General features: G+C 34.9%; 1 protein-coding gene across 5 annotated transcripts in view; it reads right to left on the minus strand.

The window, feature by feature from the left end:
- LOC150101587 (uncharacterized) overlaps positions 1-20,268 on the minus strand; it is a 193,972-nt gene that overhangs the window by 57,732 nt on the left and 115,972 nt on the right. For 4 of the 5 annotated variants that reach the window (XM_090400170.1, XM_090400169.1, XM_090400171.1 and 1 more), the window contains exon 5: positions 14,817-14,939. The exons of the other annotated variant lie outside the window; for it this stretch is intronic. In XM_090400170.1, coding sequence (XP_090256296.1) covers positions 14,817-14,939 — 123 coding nt within the window. The remainder of the gene's footprint in view (positions 1-14,816; positions 14,940-20,268) is intronic. 5 annotated transcript variants of the gene reach the window in all.

Here is a 20,268-nt window from a genome sequence, read left to right on the forward strand (position 1 = left end):
AACCTTAATGAGTGATGATAGTCATGAGGAGACAGAAGCAGATAAACTAGTCGAGTTACTGAGTGATCACTTTGCAAGGGTCTATCATCCTAGTTAGGTTACTGCTTTAACCTATATAACAGGCACTGATGTGGGAAAAAGAGGTGGATGAATTGGAGATCCTTACGATACTGCAGAATCTTAATGTAAATACAGTTGTGGGATTAGATGGGATATCAGCTAAGGTTTTGCAAGAATGTGCAAGGGAACTGGCAATGTCTCTGACTAGTCTCTTTAGGTCTCAGCTCTGATAGAGTTCAAAGGGAGCAGAAAGAAGGCAAAATAATTCCCTTGCATAAGGAAGATTCTAAGACTGCAGTAGCAAATTATAGACCAATCAGTATCTCAGGCATGGTAAAAGTACTAGAAAAATTGGTCAAAAAGAGAATTCAAGAATGGATAGATAAAAATATGATAGTGCATGAGGGTCAACATGCCTTTGTGAAGGGTCGGTCATGCCTTAGTAATTTACTAACTTTCTATAATAGAATAACAGCTGAGTTGAATAAAGGAAATGGTTACACGACAATTTTGCAAAGGCATTTGACAGAATACCACATGGAACACTTATGCAAATTAGAACAAATGGGTATGGAAATGACACTGCAGGACAATTTAAATAGGCTGTCAGTATGGGCAAAAGATAACGGGTGTCAGTTTAATGTGGAGAAATGTAAAGTTATGCATTTTGGGAAAAATAGATTACAAGCTATTTATCATATTGATAACATTGTATTCCAGGAAATAGATGAAGCTAGAGATTTAGGGGTGGGTGATAGACAGAGTTAAAGTTTAGAGGACGTTCTGGTAAGATTGCTAAGGTAGCCCATAAGATTACTTTGCTATTGAAGAACACACTCATATGTAGAGATAAGGAAATTGTTATTACTCTTTATAAGGCCTTGATACACCCACATCTGGATTATAAAGATTTCCTTATCTCTACATATGAGTGTGTTCTTCAATAGCCAAAGTAATCTATGAGGATAGATTGAGGGCATGTGGATTGCAGAAATTGGTTGAGAGGAGAAAAAGAGGGGATATGATAGAAACATTTAAGTTGTTTAAAGAGTTTTATAGGACAGATGCAGAGGAAATGCTTCGGTACTTGTCTAGAGGGGACCAGAACAGGGAGTCATACTTAAAAGTTGAATAAAGGTGTGGTTAGTAGGGGTGTGAGGACTTGATTTTTTGCTTGGAGAATGGTGAATGAGTGGAATGGGTTGTCAAAGTCAGTTGTGAGTGCTTTGCTGTTAATGGGTTCAAGGAGAGGTATGACAGATTGTGTCTCCCACAATGAGTCTTCGGACTCCATGGAGGTGTCCATATTATTATAATAATAATACTATGTAGTTCAGTAGGTCTAGTCAGATGGTCAAATTCCAGATGATTGGGAGTAGAGTTATTTTAGTACTCATCTATAAAAAGGAAAATAAAACTGAATGTCAAAATTACAGAGGAATTTCCCTACTGAGTGTACCAGGTAAAATTTATGCAACCATACTTGAGAAATGGCTTGAGATTATGAGTCGAAGAGAAAATGATATAAGGGCTAGGGCGTACCCCTTAAGCGACGCGCAGCCACATCGCCCTACAGCTGTGAGAAGTGGACGAGGGCTACCGCATCAAGGGCGGGTGCGGTTAAAGAAGCGAGCCCAGCAGGTGGAGAGGATGTTGCGAGTGGGAACACTGAATGTTGGAAGCATGACTGGAAGGGGAAGAGAGGTGGCAGACATGATGAGGAAGAGGAAGTTGGACATTTTATGTGTGCAGGAGACAAGGTGGAAAGGGGGAAAGGCAAAGGAACTGGGAGATGGATATAAATTGTTCTACTCTGGAGCGAATAACGAGGGAAGAAATGGTGTAGGAATTGTGGTGTGTGGCAGAATGAAGGGTGAAGTACTGGACGTGGGTAGAAGGAACGACAGGATCATGCGAATGAAATTGGGTCTTGGAGAAGAGCGGGTGGTCGTATTATGTGTATATGCCCCGCAAGTTGGTTGTACAGCAGAGGAAAAAGATGAGTTCTGGAACGTGTTAGATGAAGAAATGAGGGAATTGGAAGAAAATGAGATGGTGATTGTCGGAGGAGACTTGAACGGGCACATAGGAAGACAGAATAGAGACTGTGAAAGGGTGCATGGTGGCCACGGAGTGGGAATGATGAACCAGGAAGGAGAGAGGGTTGTGGACTTTGCAGTAGCGTTTGATCTGGCAATTGTGAACTCGTTTTTCTTCAAGAGGGAAGAACATTTGATAACATTTAGAAGTGGTAACAACAGCTCACAAATTGACTACATTTTGACTAGAAGAAAACATCTTAAGGTTGTGACAAATTGTAAGGTAATTCCAACAGATCAAGTAGCACAACAACACCGACTGCTGTGCGCAGACTTTAAATTAAGATCGAAGATAAGAACTTCTGGTTGCCATGGGATGAAGACAATTAAGTGGTTTCGCTTAAAAGAAGAGAGTGTGAGGAATCGTTTTAGGGAGAGAGTGTTAGAGAGGATTTCGGATGGACTGGAAAGTGTACAAGATTGGTGGAAACATAATTCAAAAGTAATCCTGAGCTGTGCAATCGAGGTGCTTGGTGAGACATCTGGTAAGATTAGAGAGCAGAAGGAGGGTTGGTGGTGGAATAATGATGTACAAGTGGCAGTGACAGCTAAGAGGAAGGCAAAGCAGAAGTGGGATGAGTCAAGAGTGGAAGAGGACAGAGAGGTGTACAAACAGAGAAAGCAAGAAGCCAAGAGAGTTGTGGCACAGGCGAAGACCATGGCATATCAAGATCTGTATGATCAATTAGAAACAAAGGAAGGACAGAGAAAAATTTACCAACTAGCGAAATGTAGAAATAAAGCAGCTAAGGACATCTTACATGTGAGGCAGATCAAAGATGCTGAAGGAAGAGTATTATGGAGGGATGTGGACATAAGAAACAGATGGAAAATATACTTTGAGGGACTTCTGAATGAGGAAAATGCAAGGACTCACAGAGGAGATGGGCAGCCTTCTGAGGGGATGGTGCAGAACATCAGTAGAATGGAAGTGACGGAGGCCATGAAGAGGATGAAGAATGGAAAAGCGGTGGGCCCCGACAGAATTCCAGTGGAGGCATGGAAGGCACTGGGGGAAGAGGGAATTGACCTGCTGTGGGACCTGTTCATGAAAGTTTGCCAACAGGAAAATATACCCGAGGAATGGAGGGAGAGTACTCTTGTTCCCATCTACAAGGGTAAAGGGGATGCACAAGACTGTAAAAATTACAGAGGAATAAAGTTGATGTCCCACACAATGAAGATCCTAGAAAGGGTTCTTGATGGTAGATTGAGGGAGGAGGTGGAGATTGCAAAGGAACAATTTGGCTTCATGCCTGGTAGATCAACAACAGATGCTATCTTTGGGTTACGACAGATGATGGAAAAATATCGAGAGAAACAAAGGGAGCTACATCTGGTATTTATTGATCTGGAGAAAGCATACGATAGAGTGCCAAGGCAAGAAGTCTGGAGGTGTCTGAGGGAAAAGAAGGTGCCGGAGAAATATGTCAGGTTGGTGCAGGAAATGTACAGAAATGTGAAGACAAGTGTTCGGACCTGTTTGGGACAGACAGAAAGTTTTCAAGTAACAGTTGGCTTGCATCAAGGGTCAGCATTAAGTCCGTTTCTGTTTAATATTGTGATGGAGGTGGTAACAGAGGAGGTGAGAGAAGATGCACCTTGGACAATGTTGTATGCAGATGACATCTTGCTCTGTGTAGATTCAAGAGAAGAAGCGGAAACTAAACTGGAAAGATGGAGAAAAGTACTGGAAGAGAGAGGTATGAGACTGAGCAGAAGTAAGACAGAGTATATGTGTTGCGCAGTGGGCGGTGGCCAGGAGACAGACCTGGAGCTGGAAGGAAATGTCATCAGGAAGGTGAGAGACTTTAGATACTTAGGTTCGACAGTGGAAGAAGATGGAGGAGGTGAGAAGGAAGTGGGATGCAGGATACAAGCAGGTTGGAGGAACTGGAGGGAGATGGCTGGAGTGTTATGTGATAAGAGGGTGCCGATCAATCTGAAAGGCAAAATTTATAGGACAGTAGTGAGGCCAGCTATGACATATGCTATAGAAACTGTGGCCCTGAGGAAAAATAACATTAGCAGGATGGAAGTAGCAGAGATGAGAATGCTTAGGTGGACGTGCGGTGTGACCAGAAAGGATCATCTGAGAAATGACTATGTCAGGGGAACAGTGAAAGTTACGAACTTAGGAGCGAAAATACAGGAGGCAAGGTTGAGATGGTTTGGTCATGTGATGAGGAGGGAGGACGAATATGTGGGAAGAAGGGTCATGCAGATGGATGTGCAAGGAAGGCGGAAGCGTGGGCGGCCAAAGAAGAGATGGAGGGAGCTGGTAGAAGAGGATTTGAAGATGAAGAATTTGGATGTGGTGACAGCCCAAGACAGGAAGGTGTGGAGGAGACTCATAAGAAACAGTGACCCCACTTAAGTGGGAGAAGCTGCAGAAGAAGAAGAAGAAGATACTTGAGAAATGGCTGAGAAAAATAGCAAAAGGGAAACATGAAAAACAAGCTAGGTTCAGGCCTAATAGGTCATCAGGATCAGTTTTCACTTTAAGACAAATAGTTGAGAAATCAGAGGAATATAACAAGGACCTGTATTTAAGTTTTGTAGGTCTGAAAAATGTGTATGGCAGAGTACTAAAAAAAAGCTGTTCAAAACACTACAAACATACACTGGAAATGGTACATTATGTGGAGCAATGCAGTCTAGATTTGAGTTGTAAGTCATCAGATAGAAATGATGTGTATAGGAGGATGACGTTAAATCAGTTATGAAACAAGGATGCACGTTACCTGTAATGTTATTCATTATTTATAAGGATCATATTCTGAAGTAAAGTGGAAAGTAAATAACTGCAGTAATATAGAACATATAACAGAATTAGTAAAACTGGTTTGGTAGAAAGTCAACTGAATAAATTTATATCGAATAAGAGAGAATTTAATCTAAACACTAAACCAGCTGTATAAAAGACAGTTTTCAAACCAATTTCAACTTGTGGATCTGAGAGCTGGGTTAGAAATAAAACATTTGATCAAAGACAAAAGATATGACAGTTCCAAGAAAGATTAGGAAAGTGAAGATGGTGTTAATGGCAGAATCATATTAAAAACAAGAAGATTAGGAAGCAACTAGACATTGTTGACATTCAGGAAAGAGTGAGAAGAGCTAATCTACAGTGGTATGGTCACTTAAACAAAATGAGAGAAGAAAGGTTAGAAAGACAAGCATTTTTTGCAAGGATTGCAGGGAAAAGACACAAAATAAGGACTCAAGATCTAGAGGCATTGATACAATAAGTGTGCCTTAAAAGATTAAAACATAACATGTGATAATATTGGAGTCCTGACAGATAGATTAAATTGGAGGAAAATTGTTGACATAAAGGAAGCATTGATGTCAACTTTTCATGCTGTATCAAAATATCCCATACACAACCTCAGGGCACATATCTGGAATTTGATGATGGTATACTCAAACTGAATTCTATATTAATATATCTGAGTATAACTCAAAATTCAGAAACTTTCTCCCTCATTTCAAATAATCAAATCTAAAATATAATGTAATACCCATAGATTACTATCCACTGCCAAAACCACATGCATATTCACAGAAGAATATTACATGTTCATTATCCTTTTGGTATTAACCATTTTTTAAAATGGCAAATATATATTTCTAATGTGACAAATTAAAATCAACATAAAATATACTATATAGCATGACAGAGGCTTCAAAATTAATAGCTCTAAAAATTAAAATGTTTTTAAAATGTCAGGAGTTCTACAAAATTAATCATATGCACACACACTAACATAAAACCATACAAACATGGGGTGTCTACAGTGGACCTAATGAATTTTGAGATGAAGTATAATCAAAATTATACAATCCATTCTTTATAAGAATAAAGGAAAATCTACAAAAATGGTAGGAATGGAATATAATATTTTTAGTTTAATACAACACATCTTCCAAAAGGAATTATAAAATGTAAGCAAAGTATACAGTAATTGATATGAAGTACAGCTATTTAATATATTAAGGCCAATCATCTCTGTGACTCATCACTTGAACTGGAAGCTAGTAATCTATCACTGAGTGACCAATCAGCTGAGCGATGACAAGTTTATAACACAAGGTAGATATTGAGTGGCTAGGCATGTTACTTAGAGATATACTATGCATTACAGTCAATACTCATACACTATAATAAACTACCAGGAAGTTCTAATTAGAAGAAACACACGTATAAACCACAGTGAAAATTATTTAATTGTAAATATTTCATCCTAAGTATCTTAGGACATCATCAGTATAGTATTTAAACAAAAATTAGGAATAACATACAGTTAGGGGGCATGATTACAATAGAATCTCATGAAAACGTGCCTAACGTGCTAAAGTAGTACAAAAAAAAAAAAAAAAAAAAAACGTTAATTATTTAACACAGTTTTGTATGATAATTTCCCATACTTTAGGAATAGTAAGAACGTCGTTGCGGTTTAGGTTTGGTCTGTGTAGTAGGGCTTCAGAACTTTCTTTGTATAAACGTTCATGTGTTTAAATAAAGATCTATGTAAAAGTTTAGCCTTTTCCCAATGGATCCTATGGTTTGGAATAGAAACACACATATAAACCACAGTGAAAATTATTTAATTGTAAATATTTCATCCTAACTATAGGATCCATTGGATCCTATAGTTATTCCTAATTTTATCCTGTAGTTATTTAATTTAATCCTATAGTTATTCCTAATGTTATTCCTAATTTTTGTTTAAATACTGTACTGATGATGTCCTAAGATACTTAGGATGAAATATTTACAATTAAATAATTTTCACTGTGGTTTATACGTGTTTCTTCTAATTATGAACGCACCACAGGTTTTGTTATTTAAAAAAAAAAAAAAAAACAGGAAGTTCTGACCATAGGCCCACAACACCAATACTATTTAAAGGAAATTTATTAATGCAAATTGTTCCTTTAGATCCTATAAATTTTCTATAGTGGAAGCTACTAGAATTTCACATGTATACTTATACACATAGGTATGCATATACACATATATACAAAATATCCTCTTTTTTCCACAGTTATATCTCATTCTGTTATATTGTATGTATATATATTTCATGTATCTTTTTGTGTGAACATCAATTGAAGCATGCAGATTAGAAAAATCAACTCTGCAGTATTAATCTCAAAACAGACATTTTTTCCCCCCACTATGTTAAGTAATAAATGAATCTGAAAGAAATTTATTTAACATTTCCAGTGGATTTCTTTATCAATACTTTGTTATATTAATGTGGCATAAACTCCCCTCACCAGCACAGCATGGCCTATGCTACATGGTAGAGATTAATACAAGAAGGTGAAATTATATACCGTATTTTCCAGTGTATAAGATGCACTTTTTTACCTTAAAAATTCATCTTAAAAATGGGGAGCGTCTTATATAATGAAGGTAAAGATTGTTTCCTCTTTTCAAAGTCATATGCACTCCTTTTTCTGTTCCAAGATCTTTGTAGGTGGTTAATAGTGCAATCAAATTGATGCGTGACCTTCACGTGACTTCTAGCGCGTCATTGGCTAAGAACTTGGCATGGTCAGAAGGAGATTTTGTACAATTTGCGTAAAGAAAAGCGCGTGGAACGTGGAAAAATTGCGAAGTGGCCAGAACTAGAGACCGAAGTTTTGAAATGGGTGCAAGAAAATCGGCAAAATCGCATTGCCATTTCAACAAAAATGATTCGTATACATGCAGTCAAAGTAGTCTGTGAGCGTATCATTGAAGATTTTAAAGATGGTGCGTCATGGTGTTACCATTTCATGAAACGCAGTGGACTTTGTATGCGTACAAAAACAAAAATCAGTCAAAAAATGCCAAAAGAATATGAAGACAAAATTATTTCTATATTATAAGAAATTAATGATGATAGAGAAGAGTTAGATGACAGTGACATGGGTTTTGCAGGTTTCTGAAAGGTCAGTTTACTATTAAAAATACCTATTATTTTATCCATTTTTTTTTTTTTAAACCATACTTTATAAAGTTTAGGTTTTTTCCAGAAAATTGTATTAAATTTCTTGGGTGCGTCTTATACACTGGAAAATATGGTGCCTATATATACATATATATATATACATATATATATATATATAGAGAGAGAGAGAGAGAGAAGGGAAAAAAACTAAAATGAGAACAATAAAAGTACTAAGAAACTGATCATCTAATAAAGAATAATACATTGTGAAATTAAAACCTCTTTCAATAAAATGAAAACAGACCATACCCAATGATTTGTTGATAACTCATTCAAGAAAATGCAAAGATAACAAACAAAATTATACATATACAGTGGTATCTCACTAAATCCAAAACTTAACTAATAAAAACCGTGCTCGTTCGGATTAGCGAATTTCCCCCCCAAGAGACAACAATAACTAGCGTTTAAGACAAAAATAATCAGATTCTAATGGAACATCAATTAAATTCTGTAAATAAATGAAGTAACTGATAGAAAAAAAGCTACTGTACTGTAATGTAAAACTTAAAAAATAGTACAATACACAAGATTATTTTAGTAAAAAATTTAGTTTGTATGTACATGTATTGTTGAGGATTCTGATTTAATAAAATTGCATAGTTCATTTGCATAAAAAAATATCACTTTCGTGTACACAACACAAAAAAAAGTTTTTTTTTTTTTTATTTCTTTGTAAAAAAGTCACTGATTTTCTTTTGCTTCTTGGAAGCTAAACTTTTCTCACTTTTTTCGAATGCTTCTTCTCGGAGCTGCATTAGCAATAAAATTTTGTGGAATGGCGTATCATTCTGCTTAGCCCATTCTATACACACATTAAAACTGTCAACTCTTCATGTTTTATTTTTTTCTTCTTCTAGTTCTTTATCATCATCATCGTCTTTAATTCATTCTGTAGCATCATACTTATAATTTCAGCATCTGATTTAATTTTGAATTCGGTGATTCATGCCTACAATACAGTACATACTGTACAATATAAAAAAAGCAAACGTGAACACACACAATAAATCAAAATAGGTCTACAATATAACTGTACAATCGACAGTATGAAAAAATACTGTACTGTAATAATAATAGTTAAAATAATAATTATTAAATAAAAATAATAGTGCACAAAATAATAATAATTAATAAATAAAACTTTTTTCTTTCAACCCGCAGTTCTGATTAGCGAGATACTACTGTATTTTGATTAATCAACATTGACTATTTGAATGATACTCAGTTTTCTTTATATCTTGATTTAATAAAAGCTAAGCAGCATTAAACTGATCGATAATAAATCAATGAACTGGCTTCACATAATTAAGCAAGTTGCCTAGCCTCTTCAAAATTCATTCTAATAAGAATAAAACACAAGCCTCTAAGAATTAAAAAAAAAAACAATAAAACAAAATTTTATATGCATAATTATAATTGTCTGAATTAATGAACTCCTTTGAATCACAGTTATCCATTCAAAGACTAGTGCACAAATACATAAATCAATAATTCATCTAATTGTTAAACTACAGATGTGAAACCTGGCTAATTATGATGAAGGCAGAGAATTTGGTTTAGCTTTTGGAAGGAAAATTCTAAGAAAAATATTTGGCACAGTGAATGATAATAGTCTCTAGAGGATCAGTATGACCATGAGTTATATCAACTCTATAAAGAAACTACAATATCTAGTATAATCAAGTTCAGTAAGTTCCAGTGGACAGGACACGTTTTTTGCATGGAAAATGATAGCATTCTTAATAGTGAAATTCTTAATAAAAGAACATTGTCCAATGTTCAAAATGGGGAAGTAAGGTCCTGCACAGACAGAGTTGGAGGCAACAAATCCAAATCCAGTAGGCCAAAGCTCTTGGCCTGTAGAGCCATAAGAAGAAGAATTACATTACAGGTTCTTTTTTTTTTTTCCCAACAAATTGAAGCATAACAGACATTTAAATAAAAATGAATATAGTGGAATATTTGCATTAGAATTTTAATTGCATAGATGTTTGTCCACGTTTCAAGGGTATCTTTGGTATTAATTCAAAAAAAAACCTAGTGAGAGCTATGTAGGCTCCATAAGTAGGAGTTTACTCCCCCCCCCCCATCCTGATATTAGGTTTTTCATCACAAATGTTCTATTGCATAAAACAGTTACTCCTACAATACTTTCCTTCAATTAGAAATCCCACACTTGACTTTATATTGGTGTTTAAATTATACCACCATTCTAGTCAAAAATCAGACACCATTAACTCTTTTATTTCTCAGATTTGCCCACCGTGCTCTACCGAAGCATTAATAACACGATAAAGATATTTTACCAAGCCTTCTTGCCTAATGGCTTCTCCGAGTATAAACAAGAAGTTGTGTTGCTTGAAAATTGTGATATCCTACTTGAATGCTTTTGAAAAGTGATATTTCCCAAAATTCTACATCAAATGAAAGTACACTCGGGTCTCTTTTTATGCAGTAGATACGTTCAACAGAAAACTGCATATAAAAAATCACACAAAAAAGGCCTAACTTAGGTTGAAAAATCAGAGATACGTTCCATAATTTTCTAAAACCGAAGCAAAGAATTAAAATAAACCTAAAATTGCATTAAAAAGTTTATGAAAATTCAGGAAAAAAGAATGCTTAAGTTTGTTTTAAAGCTTGATTCATTTAATTTTATTGAAAAGTAACAATTTTTTTTACATGTTTTTCATCAGAATTATTGGCACTATTAGACAATATTCGACAACGTTTGCGAACTGGTGCAAAATCACTTTCATTACCAGAAGAGATAGTCAGCACATCAGATCTGTATGGTAAAGGCAGTGGTTCTTCACAAACAGAATTAGCTTCACCCTCTTTCTGGGCTGATTTTTTTCTTCTGACAATGTAATCAGTGATTAAACTTTGCAATGATGATTTTACTAATTTTTTATGCAGTTCGCAACATCCAAACATACAGTTCTTCAGCTCACGTTGGAATTTCAAGACTCGTTCAGAATTTGTCATTAACAAGAAAATAATTTTCCAATTTATTGCACAGTTCAAGACCTTCTCGAATTATATTTGCAGTGAGGGGGACAGGTTTTTCTTCTACTTCACTATCGTTTTTTGGATCTTCGATGATATCTAAAGTTAATCAATATCCAATAGTATCATCGTCACTTAAGGCATTATCCACAAGCAATTCGTTTACATCATTCTGGCTAAATGCATCAAAACCTTCTCCACTAATTTCATGTACCAAAGTAATGATTTCAGCTGATAAGGTAGATGTTTGAATGGTTGCACTGTTTGCAACACATTCAGGCCAAGCTGCTTTCCAGCAGGGTATTCAAAGTTTGTGGTCTTATTTTAGCAATAGCAAATACAACATGATTTAAGCAGTCCAAATTAGAAAATTTTTTTCAAATGACAGTTACTGTTAATGATGCATTTTCTAGTTTATCCAATATAAATTGAAAAGTGTGCTTAATGTAATATTTTTTTAAAAGTAGCAATTATGCCTTGATCTAATGGCTGAATAATGCTTATAGTATTGGGTGGAAAAAACACTAGCTGCACATTTGGATGTTCTAAATGCGGATGACTTGGTGCATTGTCAACAATTAATAAAACTTTAAAATCTAGAGCTTTTTACTTCATATATGTTTCCACTTCTGGTACAAAGCAATTATTGAACCATTCAGTATATACAGCAGTTGTTACCCAGGTCTTTGTATTAGCCATCCAATGTACTGGCAGCTGTTTTAGATCTTTTCCTTTTAGAGCACGTGGTCTTAGAAATCGATTTACTAGGAGGGGTTTCAACATTCAATCTCCTGATTCATTGCTACAAAGTAACAACGTTACTCGATCTTTACTTGCTTTAAACCCACTTGCTTTTTTCTCAGACTTTGCGATGTAAGTTCGACGAGGCATTTTCTTCCAAAACAATCCTGTTTCGTCAGCGTTAAACACTTGATCGGGATAATATCCACCATCTGCAATAATTTTGGCTAACTTCTCTTGATTTTTGGATGCTTCTTCATCTGCTGCTGCAACCTCACCTGTAATCTTCACGTTATGAAGTGCATTCCTTTTTAAAAACCCGGTTTACCATCCTTTGCTAGCCGAAAATTCTTTATCAGCCTGGGAAGCAGAAGTAGACTGCTCCAATTGCTTCATCTGTTCATAAAACCGAGGAGCTTTTTCTTTAATTAAATAACCACTTATAGGAATTCCCCTTTGAGTTAATTCTTCAATTCAAATTACGAGTGCTTGTTCCATGTTGTCTAATAAAGCATCTCTTGAGTACGATGATAATTTGGCACTTAGTTTTGTGCCAGAAATGACAGATTTTCTTATTGCGACCTCAATCTTTTTAATTGCTCTTATAGTAGATTCACCTAAATTAAAATGTTTAGCAATCACCGTAGATCCCTCTCCTTTTGCTAAGCGATCTAAAATTGCAATTTTCTTTTCCAAAGGAATTGCTTTTCTTCAGTGCTTTTTTCCCTCCATTAGGCCAAATTTAATCAATTATTAATTAATAATTAATGATCAATTATTAATTAATAATTAATGATCAATTATTAATTAATAATTAATGATCAATTATTAATTAATAATAAGTCAGCTGAATTAACAATTAATTATTAATGAATACATCACAAAATAACCAAGGTGTTCAATGAAAATTTCAAGATTTGTGAAGTGTTTCCGTTGTAGAAAAGGTTTGGGAAACGCTGGATTACCCTATTATCGGAATGGATTCTCCTTCTGTTGACATGCGCAGAAATGTTGAAAGGTCTCGTATCTGTGGGCGTGCACCGCATAACTTCAAATCCGCATCAAAAGAGACTCGAGTGTATAGCAATAGACCTCAAACAAAGCTCTCTGGACCAATCTGCAAGTACATGGAGCATCTCAAAATACTCGTTTTAATATTACCCAGAGCAAAGTCAAATACCCATTATGAAGATCCAACTATGTCTACTGCATAAAGATGGTGGCAACCTATCCAAGCAACATGCTGTTAAAGTGCTTTGAGAAAGCACGGTGACAGCATGGGAAAGCACCTAATCGCACTTGATGAGATTTTCTCCCGTAAAAAAATGATGTAAAAGAAAGAAAGCCTGATGCAATTCAAAATCAATGTCTCAATAATAAGCCTACTGGTGAAAATGTCACCAAACTCAAAAACCTACCTCGTCACCTCATTAATTCATAATGCAATTGAACTAGAATTCAAAAAAATATAATGCATCGTTATGAACTTCCAATCAGAAAAACACAGGGCCAAATAATGACATCTGTAAGCTTGACGAACAATTTAAGTTTGACTTCTAGGAAAATTATGTCACCACTTTGGGCTTGTCAGAAGAAGAGAGGCGATGAATATTCCACACCTGATGAAAATGACATGCGATATGCCAACGAGCAGATCTGCATTTGCAAAAACCATGAACTACTATACAATTTCTCTCACCACAATTTTCTCAAAAGTAATGGAAAGAACCACCAACACATTCAACTCTTATATTATCTTAAATGACCACCAGTATGGATTCGGTCATTGTCAATCAATGCATAAAGAATCTGCTCACTTATATCACCTATCTCTAAAAAAAATACTATGGAAAAATTTGGCAAATCATAAGTTGCTCTTGATATCTGCAAGGCTTCTAGCCAGTCTAGCACCAAGACTAGATCAGATTATCTTATATAGTGAAACCTGTGGAGTATCCATAACTATGGAATAACACGGATGCCACGGCAATTTAAAACTAATTAAATTAAAATATAACAGATAAATTTATTTAATACAATTGAGGAATGACAGTCTGGTCTGAAGGAAATTCACTCTAGCAAACTCTTCACTATAATAAACTTCTCCCGTGTCTTTACAAGTTGCTATAGTAATACTCAACAGCATAAACTTTGGAGCAAGTAAATACAGTTGACTAACTATAGCAAACACCACTGCAGCACTTTCTCATTATAATAAACTATTTAAATGTCCCCATGGGCACAGTGCTATTGTAAAGGAAATTCACTATAGCCAGCTATCTACTATAACAAACTATTAATTACAGTAAGAGTTGACTGTATAATATATATGGAAAAACTGTTCAGATAGCCTGAAAAAAATGCAATTTCCAACTTGTAAATCCACCAGTCTCAGCAGTAATGTGAAGTTGATTAGAGTAACATCATTATATGTAAAAATGGCTCACGATCAATGGGATAGGTTAATAAAAATCTGAATATTATAAATCCATTTTAAATATGGAATGAGAAATGTATATAAACCACAATGAATTCTCATTACAGCAGATTCATGGAGATCAAACAAACAAAAAAAAATCATGTAAAATTATTTGTAGAATTTTCGGCTATGTTTCATAGCCATTTAATATATATGTCTTCCACTAACATCTTGATTTCTAAATCTAAAGAAATAATTTGTTGTAGTGGAAGGTGTGTGACAGCAAACTTTTCACACACACACTGTTACTACTGTTGAATTTGCGGTGGTGGTCTGGCTAGAATGTTTGGAAGATTGTAATGAGTTCACTGTAGTGATGTTTGATATAATAAGGTTTCAATGAATGTCACTAATTAACATACACAAAAGATCATTAAATAATTCATGAATGGGGGGGAGGGGAATTCAAAAGAAATTAACCTTAGGACTCTGCAGGTGGCCGGATTTCTCCTCCATGTCTAAACTGGCAGGAGCTGGTGGCCCTTTAGTGGGTTCCAGTAGACTGAGACCAGAGGCAAAAATGGGGACGGATGACATTCTTAACTAAAAACATAATAATAATAAAATATTTTTATTTTTGCCTAAATAAATAACTTATTTAATATAAAAAAACATACTTAGAAAAATAATTCACATATTAAACTATAAAGACCGAACATGAGATACTCTTCAACAACTCTCACAATAATTAAAATGACAAGTTACTTTTAGAAGAAAACTACTACCTAATGAAATTTTCATATAGTGATTTTATTCATCTAATTAGTTTTTATATACTCTTATTAATTATGCCAAATATAAATATTCTGATATAATAAGCAGTTTGGAAAATCTACTTGCATAACAAGAGGGCAATTTTATGTATATTGTACTATCAGTTTTTCTCAAAAGATATATTTTTTTAAACTCATAGAAATTTGGCATTATTTCCATAACGACACTTTTTTTTCCCTTTTTTTAACTCAAATATTGTATATCATATTATGTACATCATTTTTAATGAAGATGATTGTAGAGAGATGACTAGCATACTATTTATTAAAGTAACATGAAAGCATGTTAATTAATTAATTTTTTGTCAATTCCACCCAAGAAAGATATAACATATTTAGCACTATAGGTACTGCTGAGAATTAAATAATGCAGACACCAAACATGGAATTTTTTCAAACCACTCAAGGCTTTCAGTGAGGCTATGATCTCATGCTGGATGACAGAAATTGTCACCTGAAGACTTTCCCCATTCATTCATGCCACTCTGAGATTTGAATCCACAGTCTGGTAGGTAGGTATAGGTAGAAGGATGCTATCCATTGAGTCAATGAAGCCAGCACTTAACCTTAAATTATTACTATATTAAGTCAATATGTTTAACTATACTGGCTATTTTACTTTTACTGTGCTATGGTAATTATGATTTTTTAGTAAATAAGCAGCTTTCGATCAACTTTTTCGCAAGCCAAAGAATGAAAAGGAAATAAAGACAAATATGTTCTAAGTACCAGAGATTCAATCTGTGTATACATTAGAGATGACATTCTTAATTAAAAATAATAAACACATATACAAAAAAGTTTATTTTTTTCTTAAAAAGGTGTGAATTCAAAAAAAATCATGGATAATAAAAAATGGCCACTACACACACATATTAAAGTACCAAAATAATCAAGTATTGGGGATGTAAGAATATCTTGAGATTGAAAAGATACTCAAGATACCAGAGGAGAGAATGCATTCCTTGGGAAGTCTAAAAATGCTAATGGAAATGAAGTTTATATCCTCAAACCGAGTGTGCATGTGACAATGTCAACAAAATCTAAACTAGTAAGCAAACATTTTCTAACTAATATACTAAAACCATCAAAATAAAAGTATTTCCCTACAGTATAATAAAGTAAGGCATGTGATAAATGGGTCCATGGGGTCTATAATCTCCCTTCATTTATAAAGTGTAAAAATGAATAAAATAAACTTTTTAATAATTATAATAATCATTCATTTAAGTATATATATCATATCCTTTCTTTTAGGCTTGCACGGTGATCTGAATGCATTTTTGGAAATTATGGAGACAACTACCGTGTTTGAATAAAAACTTTAGTTTACTATTACTAAAATTTTACAATTCGACGTTTCGACCTTTATGTCAAGGTCATCTTCTGGAGCGTACAAATATACACAGGAAACAAGCTATACTACAATCATACTGGTTCGTTAAAGACACTGACTAACCGCTACCACAATTGTTGGCCTGACCTCTGGTGAGAAAAAAAAAAAAAAAATATATACATCAACGCTAGAGTCCTATTATTTGTGTTGGCTACTATATACATATATTAACATCATTCCAGCCAGTTGGAACTGGCTGGAATGATGTTAATTAGGTTATATTTTAATTGGGGAATAATGTTAATTGATGTTAACTGGAATGATGTTAAATGATGTCAATCATTCCAACAATAAAGATGGTATGAAAATTCCAAGGATCTGGATGGCACACATTCAGCCAAACTAATTTGAAAGATTCAACATTATCAGTCAGGACTCTAGCCAATCTGTTATTATTAGAAACCATTCCACTCCAACTGGCTGGAATGATGTTAATATATGTATATAGTAGACAACACAAATAATAGGACTCTAGCGTTGATGTATAATTTTTTTTTTTTTTTTTTCACCAGAGGTCAGGCCAACAATTGTGGTAGCGGTTAGTCAGTGTCTTTAACGAACCAGTATGATTGTAGTATAGCTTGTTTCCTGTGTATATTTGTACGCTCCAGAAGATGACCTTGACATAAAGGTCGAAACGTCGAATTGTAAAATTTTAGTATAAGTAAACTAAAGTTTTTATTCAAACACGGTAGTTGTCTCCATAATTTCCAAAAATGCATATATATATCATAATTATTATTACAACCACCTCCATGGAGTCAGCACTCATCACAGGAGATCCGCTTAAACAGCAGCATATCTATCATAGTGAACCTTAAACTCATTTACACTCTCATTTAGCACTCACAATGTATTCTACCCCTGCACTCCATGTAAAATATCTACTCCTTACACTCCTCTTCACTACATCTTACACAACTTCCAAGGATGGCTGCTTGTTCTTTTCCCTCTCATATAATCCCCTCCATATTATTTATATTTATTAATTCCAGAAGCATCAGGAAACATTAGTGAGGCCAGGTTGACAGAAATGAATCCTCATGGGAACAAAATGCTATAGTTAGTGTATTCAGTGAGAACAGAATAACAAATGGAGAGGACACTGCTAATAGTTACAGATAAAATGAATCCAACTAGGATGAAGATTGCCATTCTGGCATCGCATTCTACCCCTGAACACTCTCCACATAAAGTATCTACTCTAACACTCCTCTTCACAACACATCTTAAACAACTTCCAAGGATGGCCCTCGTTCTTGCCCTTTTCATATAATCCCCTCCGTATTCTCTATATTTATTAATGTCAGAAGCATTAGTTAATGCCAGGTTGGCCAAGTGGTTACTGTACCAGCTCTCCAACCAACAGACTGCAGATTCGAATCCTGACCATGGGCATGGATGTTTGTGATAGTCATTTGGTGGGAAATTCCTCTTCACCTAGCTTGAAACCACTGCTCTGCTTATTGGAGGCCTAAAGTGGCATGAAAAAAGTTCTATGCTTGGTCTCCCTAGGGCAAGGTTTCTGGACTATGTAAAAAAAAATAATAAGGGGGGGGGGTTATCCTTAGGCAACCCATGGTACAAAAAAAAAAAAAAAAAAAAAGCTTTGCACATAACCTTTCATGGGTGGCAGCAACATAAAAAACTTGCAGTAGGTGCAGTTTGGCATGATAGAGATTTATGGGACAAAATACAAATAGCTAAGTGTTGCTATAGACTAGGATCACCTGAAGATTTATAGACAGATGGCTTACATAGGCACATTCTGTTGAATATAAGAAGGGCTATCATTATGGGGACAGAGACTGGAGAGAGAGAACAGACAGCAAGTAAGAGTAAGAAAAGAGAATCTAGTGTGATTGAAGGACAACTTCTTTACGTAACATGTGAATGAAGAGACTTGTGATGTAAGAATATTAGTTATGATTGTAGCAACTTAAAATGTGCTTGTAAATGAGGTAATTGTTATAAATTTACCTTCAAATGGTGAACACGACCTTGGAGTATTGACTCAGGTACTTACAAATCATATGGAAGTTTTGTTCAAGCAATGCATATAAATAGAATTTATAATCAAATATGTTTGTATAAATTAATTCTTTGTAACAAGTTAAGTACCATGTAATTTGTCTGCATTTCATAATATCTGCCTGAGATTATATGGCTGGGTCAAATAAATAAAAATTTCATTCCTCTCTCATGTCAAGTGCTGGCACCCTACCAAAATATGACGAATAGTAAGACAAGATGCATTTTTCCTCCCATAGGTGGATCATCAGTCCTGTAAATGCAACCTGTGCAAGATGATTGCGACCTATGCAGAGGCAAAAACATTCTCACTTTTGTTTCTATATTGATTAGACTATCAATGTTTATTTTCAGGCTTAATGTCATGCAATTTGTTTGTCAGTGCTTCCTGCATCATGACTGCCATTGGGTAGTTAACATTGATTTTATTACGATCTGTATAAGGGACTGTGGACTGCTAAACAGTACACTGAGAAAGTATGAGCTGATCTAGCAGATGAACGTGCAGTCTCATTTCCCTTGATTTCAATGTGGCTGGGAATCCAGCATAACTGAACATCAAAATTAAGGGTCTTCATTTTGCACAACAGTTGCAAAACCTCACAAAGCACTGGATGTGGATTATACACTGGAGAGGAGATAGCCTGTAAAAAATTGTCTGTATAAATTATGCACTTTTGGCAGTGGTTTTTTTTCTTTTATATACACAAGTGCAAGCTAAATGGCATATAGTTGTGCTGTATTACTACATCTCACTTGATTGCAGTAAACAGATGACTGAGTATAGTACAGTTACACCCTGAGTTACATAAGTAATGCGTTCCATAAACCTTTACTTAACTCGAATTTTACATAAGTCGATTTTGTAAATTACATACATACAATAAAATGTTCAATGGCTATTCATACCACAGTCTTACATTATTTTTTTACAATCGGACCCAGCCTCTTCTTGGTAATAATTATGCCCTTCAACGCTACTGCACCGTTCGTGCTTTCAACAATGCAAACTTTATTCTTCACTATTGTATTCATTGTCGAAATGGGTCAATTTATTTCCCGAGCTATTGTTGATAGAATTTTCCTGCCTTCATACATACGAATCATTTTCAACTTTTCTTCTAAATTAATTGCAGACCTTTGTTTTTAAATTAATTAATTAATTAGTGCATTTGGTTTTGCGTTTGCATTCCATTTTAAGGGTAAAAAAACAATGAATCTAGCAGTGATAACAAGTGACTGAGCTAACCGTGGTATGAGGCATCTAGTGCTGCAATAAGGCTGTCAAAGACGCACCTGCACAAAGCCACGAACGTGTTCATACGCGCTAGTAGATTTATTACGTAACTGCGAATTTACGTAAGTCATGTGTTACGTAACTCGGGATGTAACTGTACTTCTAATTTGACAAAGTAAGGGGATTGCAGGAGGATAGAGAGCAAACCTGTAATGGAGGAATGCTGTTAAGTTCGATGCAGGTAATGTTGTCTATCTACATTCATGCCAATAGCTTGCATAATCTGTTTAACACACATACCAAAGGGAAGCATGCAGAGAAAATATACTGGTCCAGGAGGATGCTATGGAAGAGATTATTTTTTGGGCATAGTTAAAAGAACTATTTCTGTCTAAATGATAGAACCAATTCATTTGCTTCAACATAAAGTCTGAG

This window comes from Typopeltis vanoorti, chromosome 11 (genome assembly GCF_054136105.1).
Source record: "Typopeltis vanoorti isolate ZY-2024b chromosome 11, IOZ_Tvanoo_1.0, whole genome shotgun sequence".
Classification (NCBI taxonomy): Eukaryota; Metazoa; Arthropoda; class Arachnida; order Uropygi; family Thelyphonidae; genus Typopeltis; species Typopeltis vanoorti.